At 50.0% G+C, this 17,968-nt stretch overlaps 1 protein-coding gene across 2 annotated transcripts in view; it reads right to left on the minus strand.

The window, feature by feature from the left end:
- Positions 1–1,480: 1,480 nt before the first annotated feature.
- The window catches only part of Csmd1 (CUB and Sushi multiple domains 1), a 1,629,066-nt gene continuing 1,612,578 nt past the window's right edge, over positions 1,481–17,968 (minus strand). The window contains exons 65-70 of one of the 2 annotated variants that reach the window (XM_040292008.2): positions 17,491–17,535; positions 14,472–14,633; positions 12,161–12,273; positions 11,139–11,226; positions 8,066–8,198; positions 1,481–4,622 (exon numbers count right to left, since the gene is read on the minus strand). In XM_040292008.2, the coding sequence (XP_040147942.1) occupies positions 4,463–4,622; positions 8,066–8,198; positions 11,139–11,226; positions 12,161–12,273; positions 14,472–14,633; positions 17,491–17,535 (701 nt within the window). In that variant the 3' untranslated portion in view covers positions 1,481–4,462. The remainder of the gene's footprint in view (positions 4,623–8,065; positions 8,199–11,138; positions 11,227–12,160; positions 12,274–14,471; positions 14,634–17,490; positions 17,536–17,968) is intronic. The other variant, XM_040292009.2, reaches the window with a different exon arrangement.

A 17,968-nucleotide genomic window follows, 5' to 3' on the forward strand; every position in this document is an offset into this window, starting at 1 on the left:
GCCACTGCGCGAACCCAGTGCTCACCGTGACACACTCACAAAGCAAGCCTGCCCAGACTGGGCCGAAGCTGGGGACAGATGGTGCAGTTGTGCTGGGCAGCCACCAGGCTGCAGCGAGTCTGGGTCAAGCTCAGGGTCCTTCAGGACAGTCCGTGCCCTGAGCATGGAGCCACTGAGGCACTGGGCTCACATTCAATGTCATTTTGAGCCCCTACGTGGCGTGCGGCTCCCTATCTGTGGTAAGTATTCCAGAAGCGGGAGGCAGGTGAGCTCCCAGGCAACTTTCAAGATTCCTTGATGAAAGGTCAACAGTAAAGTCTTGTGCCAGTTGTGTTCAATGTGTCAAAACGCATCCTACTCTCATGAATAACCAATTAGGACAAATTAAAAAACAAAGGGAAGCCCCTGTGATTTTCGTATGTATCAGAGACACGCAGGTAGCTGCAGAACTCCATCTTAGTGGCTATGCAGGCCCGAGGGCTGACACATGGGAATTCTGGGAAAGGTTAATAATATAGAGTGCTTCATTCTCTTAGAAATCTTAGCCTTCAGAACTTAGAGCATTTACCATCTGAAGGGGGATTTACAGGTAGAATGAGAGAATAATTGACAAGAAAAATGCATTACGAAAATTTAATAACGTGATGATTTTGGTGAAAATAGCAGAGACCACCAACATTAGCCCTGCCTATATGTCTGTTTGGGGTAAAGTAACTTCTTCAAATTTCTGCTTTGTTTCTAACATATGAAAAGGAAAGGATGGGGGTGCAGCTGGGTGGGAAAGTGCTCGCCTAGCATGGGCGAGCTTCAATCCCCAGCCCCGAGCACACACACAAAATAGATGGGGGCAACACCTGTGAGGGTCCGTCACATCATCGGCAAGTCACTGTTGCAGTGTCGTGCATGCAGCAGGTCTTCAACCATTGTCAGCTAAGTACAGATCAGGGCCCAGATGACCGAGTGCCAGTTGCATAGCAAGTCTGCATTACTCTGAAGACAGCATCGGGCTCTTTTTCATTTTTGTCTGATCTTCGTTTGACTTCAGGAAAATCAGTGCCTAGCTCAGTTTAACGCAAGCACTGGCTTGGTGGACCTCTGAGGTTGGGCAAAGCACTCTGCCGAGACAGGAACGGGGGACAACTGCCGTGGGAGGGTTTTCTGGGGGCACCTCCCTTAAGGCTGGTGCTCAGTTTGCTGTTAGATAGATCTGTCTATGATCTCTTTGCCGGTCATTTTCCGGTTCACAGAAAGACTTCCCAAATGAAACAGAAATCAGGCCCACCACCTTGACTTTGGCTGTCATGTCACTTCAACATCACTGCTGTGTTTCACGGGTTCCCCGATGTGGAAGTCTTGGGAAACTATGACCTTGGTTCCAGGAACATCAAAGCCTTTTAACCAAGCTCCATTCTTTCCCTCCCCAACAGCAGAATTATGTAGAGATTAAAGCGAAAACAAATTCACACGAAAAGTAGAAATCTAAAATTAAATATTTAATTAGAACTCTGATTTGCTTTAAAGATAGGTGGCATTGCACAGGCTATATTACACTTTTTATAGTTTTTGACAAAAAAGATACTGTTCATTTTAACAGGCCACTTTAATATTGATACGTGTGGAATAGGACAGGAACCGGAGATCAGCTAGAGATGGTACATTTTACATTATTGGGAAAATTACAGTTTTGTATTGTAAAAACATTTATTTTTTTAACAATTTACCTACATTAATCAAAAAATTACAGCATATTTAATAATTTTACAAATTCTTCATAAAAAATATATCTCTGTACAAAAAGGTCTTCGCACCTACTTCGTGACAGCAGCGTGTGGAGGGACGGCGGGGTGGGGTGGCGATGACGTGGGTTTTCCTGATCATAATGCCAGCTTTCTTTTTCCCCTTTTTATAAGAGCTTTTTTGTTGTTGTGTACAAAATATTTTACAGAAGAAAAAAATTATTGCAGCTAGCCTGAAGGAAGGCAAGATGTGTGAGACAAGCAGCAGTTTAAACAGCTTTGAAGCACATGACCTTCGCAGCTCGCGGCCTCCCTGCCTGCGGTCCTGCGGGAAGTCCTCTAGCCCTCACTGTGCACGTGCGGCCTGACCTGGCGCCCGCAGAGACCCGGGAAGCACCGCACACACCCCAGCGGAGACTGGGCAGATTCTCACCTGAAAGTCACTCCATTTTTGTCTGTTGGTGTCAAACAACATGCTCCAAACTGGCAACCATAGGACAGTTTGATCGTGCACACAAAGGAAAACAGTGCTAATCTGATATGTGGTTTCTTGTGTGTCTGCACGCCCTGTCATCAGGACTTCATGACGTCATTGACCAGCAGGCAGTCAGGGATGTGGGGACAGAGACATTGATTCAGACTCTGAAGTCAGCACTTTGCACCTCGTTTGAATGACCCAGACTGAGATATGTACAATATATATATATATATATATGTATATACACCTAGTATATATAGAGTGACCTCTTCTCCCCTGCACACAGCGAGCCTCGCACTGGGACACTGTCTGTTCTTTAGTCCAGTATGTGTGAGGAGCACGGCTCCTCCCGACTTCCGCCAACCTGCCCAGAAGAACCACGGGAGGATCCCCATCTGCAAAGCAATCTCTGGGAAAGCAGCCAGCTTGGCCACGGAAGGACAGACTGAGCCCAAAAACATGGAGCCCGAAGCAAGGCAGCCAGCGGAGGCCAGGGAGCCCCAGCGCAGGTGCGCCCTCCCCTGGCAACAGAGCCCAGGGAGCCGAGTGCGAGACCTACCGAGTGCTCAGACCAGGATGCGTGACTTTCAGAGAATGAGCAGTGTCCTGCTGGGTCCCTTCTGTGTTTCATGGTGAAGTCCTGCGCTGAAACGGTCAGCGGCCAGGCAGACGCGTCAGTCCTAACGCTAGCATGGATGTGCACCCCACAGCAAGCCGGGGGCCAGTGCCACACCCTGACACTGCCACTGTGCAGAGGGGAAATCCTCGACAGGTGGGACATGTACTAAACATCAAATAATAAAATAAGCATCATCTTTTCAAAAATACTTTTATCAAACAAGTATAAATAAAAATAAACATGATCTTCACTTGGAATTTCTCACACCACATTCTCCTGGTCACATCTCCTACCCATGGTTTTGATCTCATCCGCCTCGGGAAGCGGAGACTGCTCTACTGATCGTGTGGTTTATGGTCTCCTACAATGGGATGTAGCCTGAAAGTCATGAGATGATCTGTCTGGAACCCTAAAGTGTGAAGCAAATGGAAAACCAACCCGTGGGACGGAGGGTCCTGAGGAAACGCGTGCACTTCCCTTCCCGCAAAGGGACACTTAGTGTTTGATCCTGAACGATTCCCGCTGAGCCCAGGGTGCGACTCTGGTGTCCGACTTCCAGTGCGATACCAGAGAGGGACGTCACAGAGAAAGAGGAGCCAGCACTGCGGGGCGGGCTGCCGGGAGCCGGCCCACGAGCCACGAGCCACCTAAATAAATTACTATTCACATCTGTACACGGCAAACAGAAACCTCTGCCAGGAAGTGCATGACGGACAGGGACTGGGGGACAACGGTGCTGGGGGACACGGGAAATCAAAGGCCTCTTTTTCCTTGTTGGACATCTTTGATGAGTTCAGCACATAAATGGAGCTAATGGAAGCCATGACAAAACAGACCTCTCCAGTACTGCGTTTCCCTGGGAGACCCGGCCCCTGCGGCCAGCCCCCTTACTCCTACTCAACTGACGGGGTGTCCAGTTTCACAACATGAAAGGATGCTTATATACAGTGGACAGTGTGTGTAAACCCTGTGTAAATAGTTATCAGAATCTTAGTCATTCCTAACACACTAGTGCAAAAAATTGTGCATCAAAAATTCTGCAGTAGGAAGCTGACTGGGAAGTGTGCGGATGTGCCTAGTGATGGACACTCGGGGTTGCCGTGGGGCCGTGGCGCTCCTCAGACCTCGGGGAGGCAGAGTGGAGCATCGGTGGGTGTGTGCATCTATCAGAGAGCTGTCCCCTGGAGGAAGCCTTTCCTTTTCAGAGTATTCGTGTCCACGGGGGTGGAAAAGAAAACAAACAACACGCGACATGGTGCTACCACTTTGTCACCGCGCCCGAGGGGTGTATTCACGTGCCAGAAGGTTGCACTGAAAGGCCTCCCGGCCACACTGAAGCGTGGAGCTCCGCGTGTCTGCGGGCCTCGGCAGGCTCCCTGGAGAGACCTTGGTTGGAGCCGCTGCAGCCAGGCGCTTCGAATCCACGTGTGGAATGAGATGTGTTTGAAGTTTGATCCTCAGAAGACCCCGCCACATGGGAGTGGAATCCCCGCTGCACGTACACCGGTGGAGAATGGGAAAGGACGCTGCAGCAAAGCAAGAGAGAAGGGAGAGTGGTCTATGGCACCAAAGGAATCACCGCTTGTCCGTCAGAGGTATGGCTATGGGTCAGCCCTGGCGCACTGAGGGCTATACCACTGTGCAGACTGTGTTCAGAGTGGTGTCGAACCGCACAGCCTTCGCTTCTGTGGGCTTTAAGTTTGTGTCGTACATGGGGTTTTCAAACGACGCCTGTCCATTGCTGTTCTCGTGCCCGGCATAGCCATTGTACTGAACTTTCGGTCTTGTTCTGCAGGGAAGAGAGAGAGTGCACAGTGAGGGGCTGACGTCAGTCACAGAGGCCAATCAGCCAGGCTGGGGGTGGGAGGGGCCCACAGGCACAGGAAGTGGTGTGTGCAAGATGGGGGCCGGGGGGGGGCACCTGCTCACTTACCAGAGCTGACTTCAAAAAAGAATTGAAGGTTGGGGGCAGCAGATACAGCTCAGTTGGTAGAGTGTTTGCCTCGCTTGCACAAGTCCCTGGGTTCAACCCCCAGCACCACACACACACACACACACACACACACACACACACACACACACATTAATAGTTGGGATTATAATAGAGCTTAAAAAATGGAAGCAATTTCCAAAATCAAATGATTATTGGTGCTTCCTAGGAATGCTCCTTGGGATGCTCTTCCTGGCTAGAGGCCAGTGGGGTCTGGTCTGGTCAGTCATCTGTCCCTGAGCAGTTACAAGTTCTCGGGAAGCCAATGAACTTTGTTACTATGCAGTAACGATGAAAAGAATGATGTCCATCTATGGGGTGCCCAGCCCTGGAGACTTTTTAAATTCACCAAATTTATTTATTTTGAAAGTTTGACTTTTTCTTAAGTGAGTTAAAAATTAGTCTGTTTTTAGAAACAAAACTACCCTTATTATTAAAATATCTCTATATTTGGTGGTGAAAAGAGTCCCCCCCACACATATACCCTGATACAGGCGTTGAGGGTGTTTAGACTGAAGAGATCTGAACACGAGGGCCTGGCCTCCTCATCTGTTCTCCTTATTCCAGGGAAACTGCAGAGGACAGCGTGTCGGTGTGAGGACAGAAGTCCAGTTCAACAGGACTCCCAGAGCCAAGCCAGCCAAGAGCCAGGGGCCACTGGATGTGAAGAAACTTCTGTTTGAGTGAGTTTCTGTTGATTTTCTCTCAAGTTACAACGTGTTCATTAGGAGAAAGACAGATAAAAAGTGTGTGACCTCAGAAAATGGGTTTCCATCAGCAAAATGTCGATTTCAACAGGCCCAGGAGTCAGAGTCGTCACCGACACTGAACCTAGAGGCGCTCAGGCAGCCAAAGGCTGGGGGGAGAGTGGAGCCGGACCTGGGGGACGCCCTGGGCTCGGGGGAGGGAAACCAGGACGGCCTCCAGGCGCTGAGTGACACCAGGGCCTGACCAAGGGACAGCTTCCAGCTCACAGGGAGCAACAGAGGCTCAGCGACACGAGGCCGGGTTCTCCCAGGAGACACACGGGCCGCCCCCAAGGACGGTGCCGAGAAGGCGGGGGAGGGAGCCCAGGGCTTGGCTGGGGCCAAGAACCCAGAAAGGTGACCACAGAGCTGTAGGCCACAGTGCCCACGGTGCCCTTGGGGAGCAGTGAGCGAGAGGGGCCTCCCAGCCCCAGAAAGCAGCCTGGGGTGGGTGGGCAGTCAGGATGACCTCCAGGGCCCCACCCGCCACGGAGGCGTCAGACCACAGAGAACCCAGGCACCGCGGAGAGTCTGAGGCTGTCCCTGCGTGGCCTCCACCTAGACACTCAGCCACGGAGCACGAGCAGGTGGACAGACAAGAGCTGTGGTGTGCACTGGATACCCCGCCACTGGAAGTCCTTTTACCTGACACAGCCACGCTTACTGTGCGGGGTCAACCTGCCACAGGACGGGAGATGCTTGGGCCCGTAGGAAGGCTTGCATCTCTGAGCCACAACAAAGCCTGCTCTCTGACGTGTGGGGCACCATCTGACGGGACTCGTGGGCTGGCGGAGGGTACAGAGGACTCTCACCACTGGGTGGCAAGAAGGTCAGGGACTCTGCTCTAATGGAGCTGACCCTCTCCCTGGGGTGGCGTGGATGCCACACCAGCAAAGGCAAGTCTGTGTGAATTATCAGTGCTGTCTGTGTCCCCAGGGATGTGACAGTGCCTAGTGGACCTTGTGAAAGAGATACATCAATTTAAACTCTTCCTACCCCTGCATTGAGTGGGATGCGGCTGTGGCCCGAGTGTCTGCACTGACTCTTACACCAGCAGAGGAGCAGAATCCCAAGTGGAAGGCTCACCAGACCGGGGTGCACAGGATGTTTTTTCCCTTGCTTTTTTAAAGGGAGGTTCTGGAGATTGAACCCGGGGGGTCTTTACCACTGAACTACATCCTCAGACCTTTTAAAAATTATTTGAGACAGGATCTGGTTAAGTTCCTGAGGCTGGCCTCAAATTTGTAATCCTCCTGCCACATCCTCCCAAGTCTCTGGAATTACACAAATGTGACACCACACCAGCTCAGGATATTTTTTCTTCAAAATAAAAAACAATAATAATAATTAAAGTTGTGCCAATCATTTTTGTGTATGTGCTGGGCATTTAAAGTGCATGCAAAGTCACCAAGCTACACTCCAGCCCACCAATCTATAATTTTGTAAATACCACTTGAGATTTCTTTTACTGGGCTGTGTTTTTAAAATACAGACTTTACCAACCAGAGGTGCTGCTAGTATACCTGCAAACTGTTTGTGCAATGCAACTGTGAAGCAACCTTCTTACTATTTTGTATAGATTTTTTAAATTATAGGAAAACACATATTTAAAAATTTGCCCTACAAGTTACTAAAATGTACCTTCCTTGGACTAAGTTTATTTTGTTTTAACCAGAATTAAGTGAAAATATGTGTGTCTTATAAATTGATATTTGGCATAACTAACATACTTTAACCTCGTTCCAGAGGATTGCTACATTTTGTTGTTAGTTTCAGGGAATGATACTTTTCATTCAGTAGATTAGAATGATTTTGCATAAACCAGATTCCTCAGAGTATCATATTATTCCCATGGACATCAAGAACTTTATAATCACTCTTCAACTTCCTTCCTTCCTTCCCTGCCTCCCTCCCTCCCTTCCTTCCTTCCTTCCTTCCTTCCTTCCTTCCTCCCTTCCTTCCTTCCTTCCTTTGAAATGCATCCACATTGACTCCAATGAAAGGATTCCATTCAATAAAATTGTTTTACTCCAAGTTCTGACACTTTTCAATTAACCAGTATTTAAAAATTAATAAATACCCAGAACATTCTAGAGGGATGGTGAGTATGATATTGTTCAGTGTGTGTTAAGATCTCAACTTTTGCCTGCTAAAGGAATAGATTGCTCAACAATTCATGAGTTACAGATGTGTGGGGTGGAATGTGGTCACGGGGCGCATCATTTCCCCTTCTGGAGGAAGGTTGAAGGCCAAGTCAAGGAATATAGGCCCCCTCTCAGCCTATTCTCTTAAAGCCGATTACTCAGATGTGACCTGCTGACACAGTAGGACAGCTAACAAGCAAAGGAAAAGAAACCAGCAACACAAATCCTTGGCACACAGCACTCCTAGCATAGCAATGCAGAACACACATGCGCGAAATCCAAGTGCACGCCGTGGCTCACACCAACACTTCACACTCTGCACATTTGTGAATAGACCACGCTGCTCCAGTACCTGTGTTTGTAGAGGTAAAATGCAAACCCTGATAAAATGAGAGCGAAGAAAGGAACCAGGATGGCAGCTGCCACTGAGCCGCTGCTGGTGCCGTGGTACTGGTTCGAGGGGTCTTCACCAGAGCCCAGGGGATCTGGAAGACAAGAGGGGTTAAAATGTGCAGTTACCATACCAGACTTAAGCAAAGCGATGTGCCTGATAAATTTCATCAGTGATCACAAACTCTGTGAGAAGCAGGGATTTCCTTCCTGCTGGAATCTAACTGACACTCTTTCTGGAGATTCAATGTCCATTTTAATGACCAACATACAAAAGCTGCCTGGCAATCCCTTACCTACAGCCGAGGAGGCTGTGAAGGAGCCTCCCAGTGCAGACGTGAGGGAGATGAAGGGCACTAGGCACCCTTTGTTTGAGTGATAGTTTTGTGCACATAGGAATACCTAACAAACATCTGTTGTCTATGTAGAGAGAGGTGCTGTTTCCTGAGATTCTCCAAAGTCTTGGACTGAAGGGAAGCTGCAGCTGGACGTCACAGTGCAAGTTTGCATGGGGCCAAGAGAAGTGCTGAGCCATGCACTGTGCCCAGAAGGAGGGAAGTCTGTGGCCAGCAGCTCAGAGGCTGCGCAGGCTCCACCCTTCGCCCTGGTCTGCAGAGCCGGTGCTTGCACACTCTGAGACAGACCAGGGGAAAACAGAGCAGCCAACACCGGTTCCCTGTCAATTGCCAAAGACAGCTGTTGGTTCTTGAAGAGTTTCTTTATAAAATATAAAGAAATAATTATATAATATTTATAATTAAATACTTTTTAAATGTATTTGGCCTCATTGCCTGAAGTTGCTTCATGCAAAGGGAAATGACAGGTAGCTTTTCTCGCTAAACCTGAGCACTCACGGGATGGGCACGGGACAGAGTCAAGCCAAGGGGAGCCTTCACCCTGGACGTCGGACTTGGGTGGGTGGAATAGTCACCACTTGTTCCTGTGGCTGGAGAGGGTGAAGTCCCCTGGTGGTTCTGGCTGTCATGGGCCATGTGTGGGTTTATCGGGCATTTGTTGGTCATTGGCAAATGTTCAGAGAACAGTCCACTCAAGCCTCTGCCCTGCAGGTGGTTAGGTATCTTCCTCTGTTTGTGGAGTGGGAGTCCTTTGCCCTCTGGATGGAGGTGAGTTATCAGACCCATGATGATCACACATCTTCCCTCCTTCTCTGTATGTGGGAGTCATTCGATTTTAATAGGGCAATTAATTTTCGTTGATTATTTCACACAGGATTTTCCACTAATGTTGTCTTCAAATTAACTGGACTTCAGAATCCATTTAATGATGATACATTTTTTTTCTAGTTTATCTGACTAGAGACAACCAGATGGTTATTTTTCTCCACAAAATAGGTTTGTAGCCATCACTCTTAAATGAATGATTTTTCCTGAAATGTTACTTAAACAGACTTTTCTGATTAATTGAATGTGAAACTTGTTTGAGATTCAAATTATTTTGTGAAGCAAATTGTTCTCCCTGACAATAAGCTTATCACCACATGAGGATAAAAATTACTTGTTAATTCAAGCTGTTATTTAGTTGGGCTAAAAGGAAGACAGTAATGCCAAGAAAATGGGTGACAGCACATGGCAGTCTGGGTCGGTTCACTGCGTGAGTAAACTTGGCCCTCCACAGGGTCTCCCCGGGCCTGCGGTGTGTCCTGAAAATGACGACAGCCTGTACCGCTGAGAGAGGGCGGGCAAGCCGCTTCAGGATCTAGCCCAAGGTGAAAGAAAAGTGTCCCCCATCGTTAGTGCTGGTCTAAGGGGTTCCTCTATTCCATGACCCCAGACGACACACTTCACTTTGAAAGATGGCCTGGCATCACGATTAATTGCTAGCATCATAATTTAAAGTTTTTCTGCTCCATGGCACCCTGCGTTTGGAATGGTGGAAGAGGGCATTGCACGGTTGGCTTTCCTTTGTCCAGGGTGCTGCCTGGCAGGCTGGCAACCTGCCCTTTGCCTCCCTGGGCTCGGGGTAGGTCCTGGGGAAGGAGTGCATCAGTGATCACACCACAGAGCTTTGCCCTCCTGTGCCTCTGCATGGCAATCTTCCTCTTCATAAATTGGCATGTCCGAAGCCTCTTCCAGCCGCGCATCACGTAGTTCCAACCATCTGGCAGGAACGCAGGGCTAACCCCATACAACCTGTGTCTCCCCTACACTAGTGCACGTGGCCTATGGCTCCGTGAAGGGCATGTCTGTGCAGACCCCTCAGCATGCAGCTGTAGCATGCTCCACAGCGGCTCCCAGAACCGCAGCTCTTCCTCCATCCCCTGGCCAGCTCATCAGTGAGGCAGGATTCACTGCAGCGGCCCTTGCCTTGCACCTTCCCATCTCCTCGCTGAGGTCAAAATCAGAAGAAGAGAAGGAACACGCAAGGCAGGAGGCTCTGCCAGGAGTGAACGGGTCTGCTGTGTGCCGGCCTCACTCGCTGGACTCACGGTGCTGAGTACACCGTGTCCTACCTGATCCCCAACACCTTAGCTGAAGCCGTCCCTGTGGCCCATGGGTGGCGTGCATGAGCTATCTGAACTACTGAAGGAGCCCCTGCAGATGCACCTGCGTGGGAAGAACGGGGTTCGTACTTGCAGGCCTAAATTTTGGAGAGAGGCTGTCGGAGGAGCGGACTGTCAGTCCTGCGTGTCCACTCTCCATCCCCAGGACCGCACGCTTGAGTGTCCTGGGATCAGCCAACACCACGCTTTAAGCTACACATTCTGGCGACTGAACGTGACCATTGATACTTTGTAGATTTACAGACTTTTTTTACTTTTAACATCCCTTAGTTTTCTTAGGGTAGTAGAGTTGCTCATTTTTAACTTGAGTTCCACCTTTGTTTGTGCCCTTGATTCTAAACCTTCTTGATGCAGAAGGATGCTAATCCCACATGTGATGTACCTGGTGCATCACCCCCAGCTTTGTTTGTCTTGTTTGTGAACGTGCCAGGCCCTCCTGAGTGTCGCTGGGGTTTCTTTGGGAGTCCTGTCCTTTGCGCTCCTGCGGGGGTGAAGGGGGCCTCGCGCAGCTCACCTTGTCGCTCCAGCTTGAACTTCCCGAAGTCCTTCCCGTGTACGTCACCTTGGAAAGTGAATCCTCCCCGTTCAAGTCCTGAGGACACCTGGTAAGTGGGGACAGGGAGGAGACATGTGAAAAGGAGGCCAGCGGGTCCTGGTGACCTGTGTCACTGCTGTCCCGAGTCGCTGTCACACCCCACATTTATGACATATTTACAGTTAGAAACTGAAAGTCATACAGGCTGGACTTCACTAACTGGCATTCATGTGACCCCCTCAATCCGACCCCTGAGGGGACAGTGTGGTAACTGCCTTGTGACAGGGAGATGGAGCTACGGATGAATAATCGCAGCTCCCGCATGGGAGGCTCACGTGGTCGCAGCTCCCGCATGGGAGGCTCACGGGGTCGCAGCTCCCGCATGGGAGGCTCACGGGGTCGCAGCTCCCGCATGGGAGGCTCACGGGGTCGCAGCTCCCGCATGGGAGGCTCACGGGGTCGCAGCTCCCGCATGGGAGGCTCACGGGGTCGCAGCTCCCGCATGGGAGGCTCACGGGGTCGCAGCTCCCGCATGGGAGGCTCACGGGGTCGCAGCTCCCGCATGGGAGGCTCACGGGGTCACAGCAATTGGCCTGCATGCCTCACGAGGCTGTGTGCCCTTATCACACAGTGACCAGGACACAGCAAGATGACTCGCAAAGAAGGTGCTAAGGAAACCTCCCCAGCTCTCTGTTCACAAGGAATGCTGGCTCAGGACTCCCAGAGTAGCCACACGGTGGCCTTACAATGGGTGGCTGCGTGCTCTCCGGGGAGAGCCGTGGTCAGGCCCTGCTCTGTCCTTGGCAGAACGTTCGGCTGCTTTACTCTTGGCCAGTGATTCTCATTTTGGAGTTCGGTCTCCACCACTATAAAATGAGGGGTCAAGTGGCCCTGCTGCCAAGGGACACCAGGTCTCCAGGGACAGAGTGACTTCTCTGCTCAGGTGGGTGCCCCACCCTGCCCAGAGCATGGGGTGCGAGGAGGCCTCAGGTGGCACTTACGTAGCCATCGAGACCCCAGTTGTCGTTTTCAAACTTGCTCACAAAAATGTCTCCGGGGCCTTTAATGTGGAAAGCTTTCAGGAGCAGGTGGGTCTCCTCCTTCTTATAAACACCTGTGGAAAGACGGGCGTCAGTCCCACCTGAGGATCCTCAGGGCAACCGGCAGCCACCGTAGCCACGGACGTGACCACAGCAAGAGCAGGCGCGGCCCCAGCTCACAGAAACCCAACAGAAGTCCTGGTTCAGTTTTGAGTCTCAGTGCTCCCCACCCCCAAAACACTGACAGCTCGTGAGAGTCCTTAATGGACCTGGTTCACCTCACTGAACCAGGCCAGGAAGGACCGCAGTGTGTATTTGATTCTTCTAAAAGATCCAGAATTTTTTATCCATATTTTATTGACTTTCGAGGGCAGGAATATGTAGAAAAAACAGACAAAACCGCAACACAAATGCAGCTATTTGTAGGGATGCCATGGGCCATTGTTGCAGGAGGAGCACAGGAGGCCAGCAAGGACGCCGGTCCAGCCACAGAGAGGGGCACGGGGGACGGACATCACACCTGCGGGCTACACCGGGTGGAGGGCAACGACTGGCATGTTGCTGAGGGGGTGGGCTGCGCCTGCAGTGAGTTCCCACCGCAGCAGGAGAAAACCCAGCACAGAAACAGGCCTGCATAAAGGGGCTGCCGCCATGCCACCTGCAGGCAAGGGAGCGGAGTTCCCAAGAGAAGCTGCAGGGGCTCCCCCTAACTGGGCCTAGAGGAGCCATCCATCCGGAAAGTGCCAGGAGAGCGCCACTGGCGGACACCAGGAGGGAGCCGGTGTCCAAGCCCAGCCCTCTGAGGGCGGCTTTTCCCGCCACAGGAGAGGTACAACCACCTCCTGAGAGTGGACGAGGGTTAAACAGCAGCAGCAAACCCCACCGCTGTCCCAGTGGGCACCACAGTGTCCGCTGCCCTTCCTGCCCCACCCATTCTTTCAAGCCAGGCTGTGTGGAGTCTGTGTCCTGGGACTCAGTCCCCCGGGGCGACCACAGGCCCCCCAACACTGATCCAGAGTCTGGGGGCACTGAGTCCCCGGGGGGCACGTTCTTTGGGGGAAAGTTCAAATCTCTGGTTCTGTAAGGAGAAAGATCTACACTATGTGGCTGGAGCTGAGGAGTGTCAATATTTAAAAGCTCCTTAGTTTATTGCGACACCACTAGAGGCTCAGTGCCTGCTCTGAGTCATGTGTTCATTCACATGGGCAAAGCATAAGGGAGTGTGGGGTCCTGGGCCACGGGCCATTAGCCCCCCAGCCCAGGGGCCACCAGCCCACGAGCCCAGGAGCACACCCTGCGGACATCTGAGGGGGGAACAGTTTCTTTTTCCTAGTGCAGAGCGTGTGGGCTACTTTACATGGTTCCCTATCCAAGGACAGAACAGTGAGATGTGAGGGGTGGGGACCCTGACCCCAAGATGTCACCCACTGTGGGGGGGAGGTGTGGCATTTTGAGACAGCTTGGCGTTGAGAATCAGGGCTGCCTCTTGTGGGTAATTCGGGGAGACTCTCAAGCCTTTGGGAGTCAGTTATGGCAAATGGTGTCTAGTTACAAGAAGGGGGTTCAAATCACTACATTTAAGCATGAAGGAGGCTGAGCATGTCTGTTCCTAGCAGGCCTCAGATTCTGACTGTCAGTTCAGCTATGCCTCTGACCACTACTTAACATATCACTTTAGGCAAGCTACTTAACGTTCCTGAGACCAACTCTCTCTCTCTCTCTCTCTCTCTCTCTCTCTCAAGTCAGTAAATATATATACACACACGCACATATATTTTATATACATATATACACATGTATGTGTGTCATATATAATATCACATAAGGGAACTTGCACCATAGGATTTATGTGAGAATGAAAAAGACAATAGGTAAGACATGCTTAAAATTAAGAAGCACCTATGTACGGGCATAGAAATCAGAGCTTCTTTTCCTACTAACATTGTCATTTTATTCACGTGTGGTGACAAAACTGGAGAGGAGGACGTGAGTTAGAGGACCTGAAGACAGTGGAATTCAGCGCCGTGTGTTGGATGTGACCGTCAGGCCCTGGATCAGTGCTGTGCACATTGCTGACCCTCTGCACTCCATTGTGGGAGCTCTGCACTACTGACCATGGCAAGCTGTGTCAACTGGCCATCGCTGTGGAGGGCCGCTGAGACCAGTGCTTGCAAAGCCCCCACAGCAAGAGCAAGCACTTCCCCCCCAGGAGCCCCGGGACAGGCAGGGCCCCGCTGCTCCCCGGTGCCTGACCAAGCCCCTCAGCGCCTACCTGTCAATTCCAGCTGCACCTGCGAGGCTGCCGTGAAGGTCGCATTCACCTTGCTGCTGGTTGCATTGAACCAGTCAACGGTTAGAGTGGCAGGCTGTCTTTTTCCTAAATATTCATAATATCCCTTCCACACGGAACTGACGAAAAACACGTCCGAAGGAACTGCAGGGAAGGGAATAGATGCCGTCAGCACACGCAGACGTGACGACTGGACATTTCAAGCTCAGATGGCCTAACCCTGCTCAGTGAGAGATGGAGTCAACAGCAAGGAGGTCGCCTGGTGCACTGTGCTCACACAGTGTGCGTGGTGGTCAGAAGAGACAGCCCTTGCTCTGTGCAGGCGACAGCTCTGCTCTGCGGAGGCAGGGGAGCCCGGGAGCCTGCGAGGCGGACCTCCACGGCGTGGGCGTGGGAGGTGGTTCTACCAAGGCTAGTGTCGTTTTCCTGTGCTCAGTAGGAAAGTGTTCACTGCCCCCTGGACTCCTGCTGACACCTCACTAGCTCCCAGTCTGCTCTTTGGAAGACACACACTTGGAGGGACTGACTCATGTCATCTGTGAGGTGCGCCTGCCCTCAACAAGCTCATGCTTCCCAGCAGGTGGAGGGCACCAGCTTGTGAAGACAGGGGCCTTTCTTCACTCAGGGCTTTGTTTTGCAAGTGGAGCTGACTGCTCTCCCCCACGCTCTTCTGCTCTACCCGAGTCTCCTTTTGCAAAACATCCCAACATTAGTCAGGGAGAAGTGTCGCCTCAGCTGCCTTTTTGTGTATGTCTACTAAATTCAGAAATAAAAGGCATGGAGTCTTTTAAACAGATGAATCTGGGTCAGGAATGCATGCAGAGGTTCCTGATACACTTTATTTTCACAATTTATAAAAAGTGTTACATTCATCTTCCACATCTCAGGTAGCCATTATGTATAAAACCCTGCCTTTTTCCTAGTGTCAACCTAAACATCAACGTATTACAATGGAAAGGTCCACATCAGGATTTCACTAAGGTTCTCTCCCTTATGAGGTACAGCTCCTCATGATGTACCCAAAACATTCAATTAAACGAGTCCCCTGCAAGTAGAACTGATCCAAGCACATTCGTTGCTAGATAGAAAGAATGATTCACTTCTCTCTAAAAATATTCTCAGTAAATCTAATAAAGTGGAAATCATGAAGTCACAACGGTGTCCCCGCTTCTTGTTGCAGCCCATTGGCCACTCTCCTGTGTCCCTGGACCCTAGTAGGAGAGGCCCAAGAGCAGAGTGAGGTCCCCTTGTCTCTGCATAAACCCAGCTTCAGTAGAGACAATCAAATAATAGTTAAATGACGTCTCAGCACAAGAGTCTGAGACACTTAGAGATCGCTGACACTTAGACATGGCTGAGAGGCCCTGATTTTAACTGGCAACCCCCAATGTTTAATTTACTAAAATCAACAGCCTCTAGAATAGCCCAGATTGCTTCTCAAGACTGGTTTCTGTAACACTCAGCTGAGAATATTAATGTGTGCACCCCTTCCCTCCAGCCCTGAGGGTGTCTCACAGTAGTGGGCATCCCCGACTGGGTAGGTTAAGGTAGCACCGGGGCTTCAGAGACACCTCTCTGTATTCAGACATGACCAACAGTCATGGGGTAGCATTCTCCTTGGGTCCTTGCCACTTGAGTTCCTGTGGGTAGTGTGCCAGTGCACCCGCCAATAGCAGAGCCACGCTAGTGTGGACCACCATGATAAGGAACCTAGTGTGGACCACCATGATAAAGAACCTAGTGTGGACCACCATGATAAAGAACCTAGTGTGGACCACCATGATAAGGAACCTAGTGTGGACCACCATGATAAAGAACCTAGTGTGGACCACCATGATAAAGAACCTAGTGTGGACCACCATGATAAAGAACCTAGTGTGGACCACCATGATAAAGAACCGTATCTAGTTAGCACTTACTTCTTCAGAGAGAAGAAAAGTTACCCTGAAAATAATGTGTGCACCTACAAAAAGCACATGTAGATACTTAAATATGTTAAACACAAAATAAGAAACACATGACAATGAAATGCTGCATTTCCTTCTGTTAAAGAAAGTGTTGCTTGGATAGTATTGATTCTTGTACTTGATTTGTGATATTTTAATGAAATAGTGAGGAAAGATGATTTTATGCTCTTCATTGTGTAGGATGGAGAGAGTCCTCTATCATGCGATCTGCCTCACCCAAGAATTGACTGTGCAGCACAGCATTACCAGTTTCCTTCCACACTGATGTCAAAATAGAGCATCATGTCCAAGAAACCAGGATTAATACCCAAGTAAGGAAAATACTAGTCATTGACCTCATATGTTTACAAAGACTATTTATGCTTAAAAAAAACAAACTTGGCTTAAATGAATTTAATTTGGGGATACTTGTTTAATTTAAATAGTATCCAAATCCGTAACACAGAGCCACCTTGCCAAATGATGTCAGACACAGAAGCCCTCTCTTAGGATCAGGACTGCGCCTTTCAGATTCACTGCCTATGCATTGAGCAAATGCCCCACATGGTGACAGGCCATGTGTAGGGCATTTGCTCAATGATGAGCCTGCTGGAAGGCAGAGATATGGAAATCATGGATCATGCAGGTCTTGGAAGATGGGGTTGCCCGTGTGAGCTGCTCTGGAGACAGCGCACACTGTCATGCTTGGTTGGGGCTAGCTCCCTCACACAGAGGAAGGACTGCAACCCTATTTATAAGGCTCTCCATCATATCACGCGTGGGCTCAGCCTGTCCTCTGCCTCCTCTGTGGAAGCAAATCGTGAGCAAGCATGTCCAGGGCTGCCCTTGCACACAATGTTGTTCCACTCACAAACCCCTGCAGCAAATCAAACAGAAATCTGCGCAGGTGTGGGGTGTCAAACCATCGGAATGCTACTTTGCCCCGAGTAATGGATTCAGAAATTTAAATGCTAAGAATTGTTTCACTGTGCAAAATAAGGAGAGAACAAATCACTTAATTTGATTGAAATCTATAACTGTTCTGGTATACAAACCTGGAGTTTTAGTAACTGTTTCATTAACTTCTCTCACTCCTTTACCTACAAGTAAAAAGACAAATTATCATTTTCAAAAACATTTATTTTTTAATAAGTTTGAAAAAAATGTCAAATTGAAGCAATTTTCCTTTCTCCAGATTTTTTAAATGTACCAAATACGACTGTTGCATCCGTATGCATCTTAGGCCCATGTGTGAACAGTGTCCTGTGGGTCGTGGAGAGCTGCCTTCCACAGGGGGAGTCTTGACACCCACCTCGTGGGCAAATCCACTCAGGTGCTACAACAGAGAGCCTTGCAAATGAGGGTGGCTTGGGTCAGCCTTCTGACACCCTGCTGGGGTCACCGCCTCACACTAGGGCCAGCTACCTGAGGTGTCCAGGATTCCAACCCTCTGGTGTCCCAGGGCCCCACATCCTCTGGCACAGAAGAAGACGGAGTCCATTCGGTCTATTGAGTTAGTCTTACTTTAGTGTC

Source organism: Ictidomys tridecemlineatus, chromosome 14 (genome assembly GCF_052094955.1).
Source record: "Ictidomys tridecemlineatus isolate mIctTri1 chromosome 14, mIctTri1.hap1, whole genome shotgun sequence".
NCBI lineage: Eukaryota > Metazoa > Chordata > Mammalia > Rodentia > Sciuridae > Ictidomys > Ictidomys tridecemlineatus.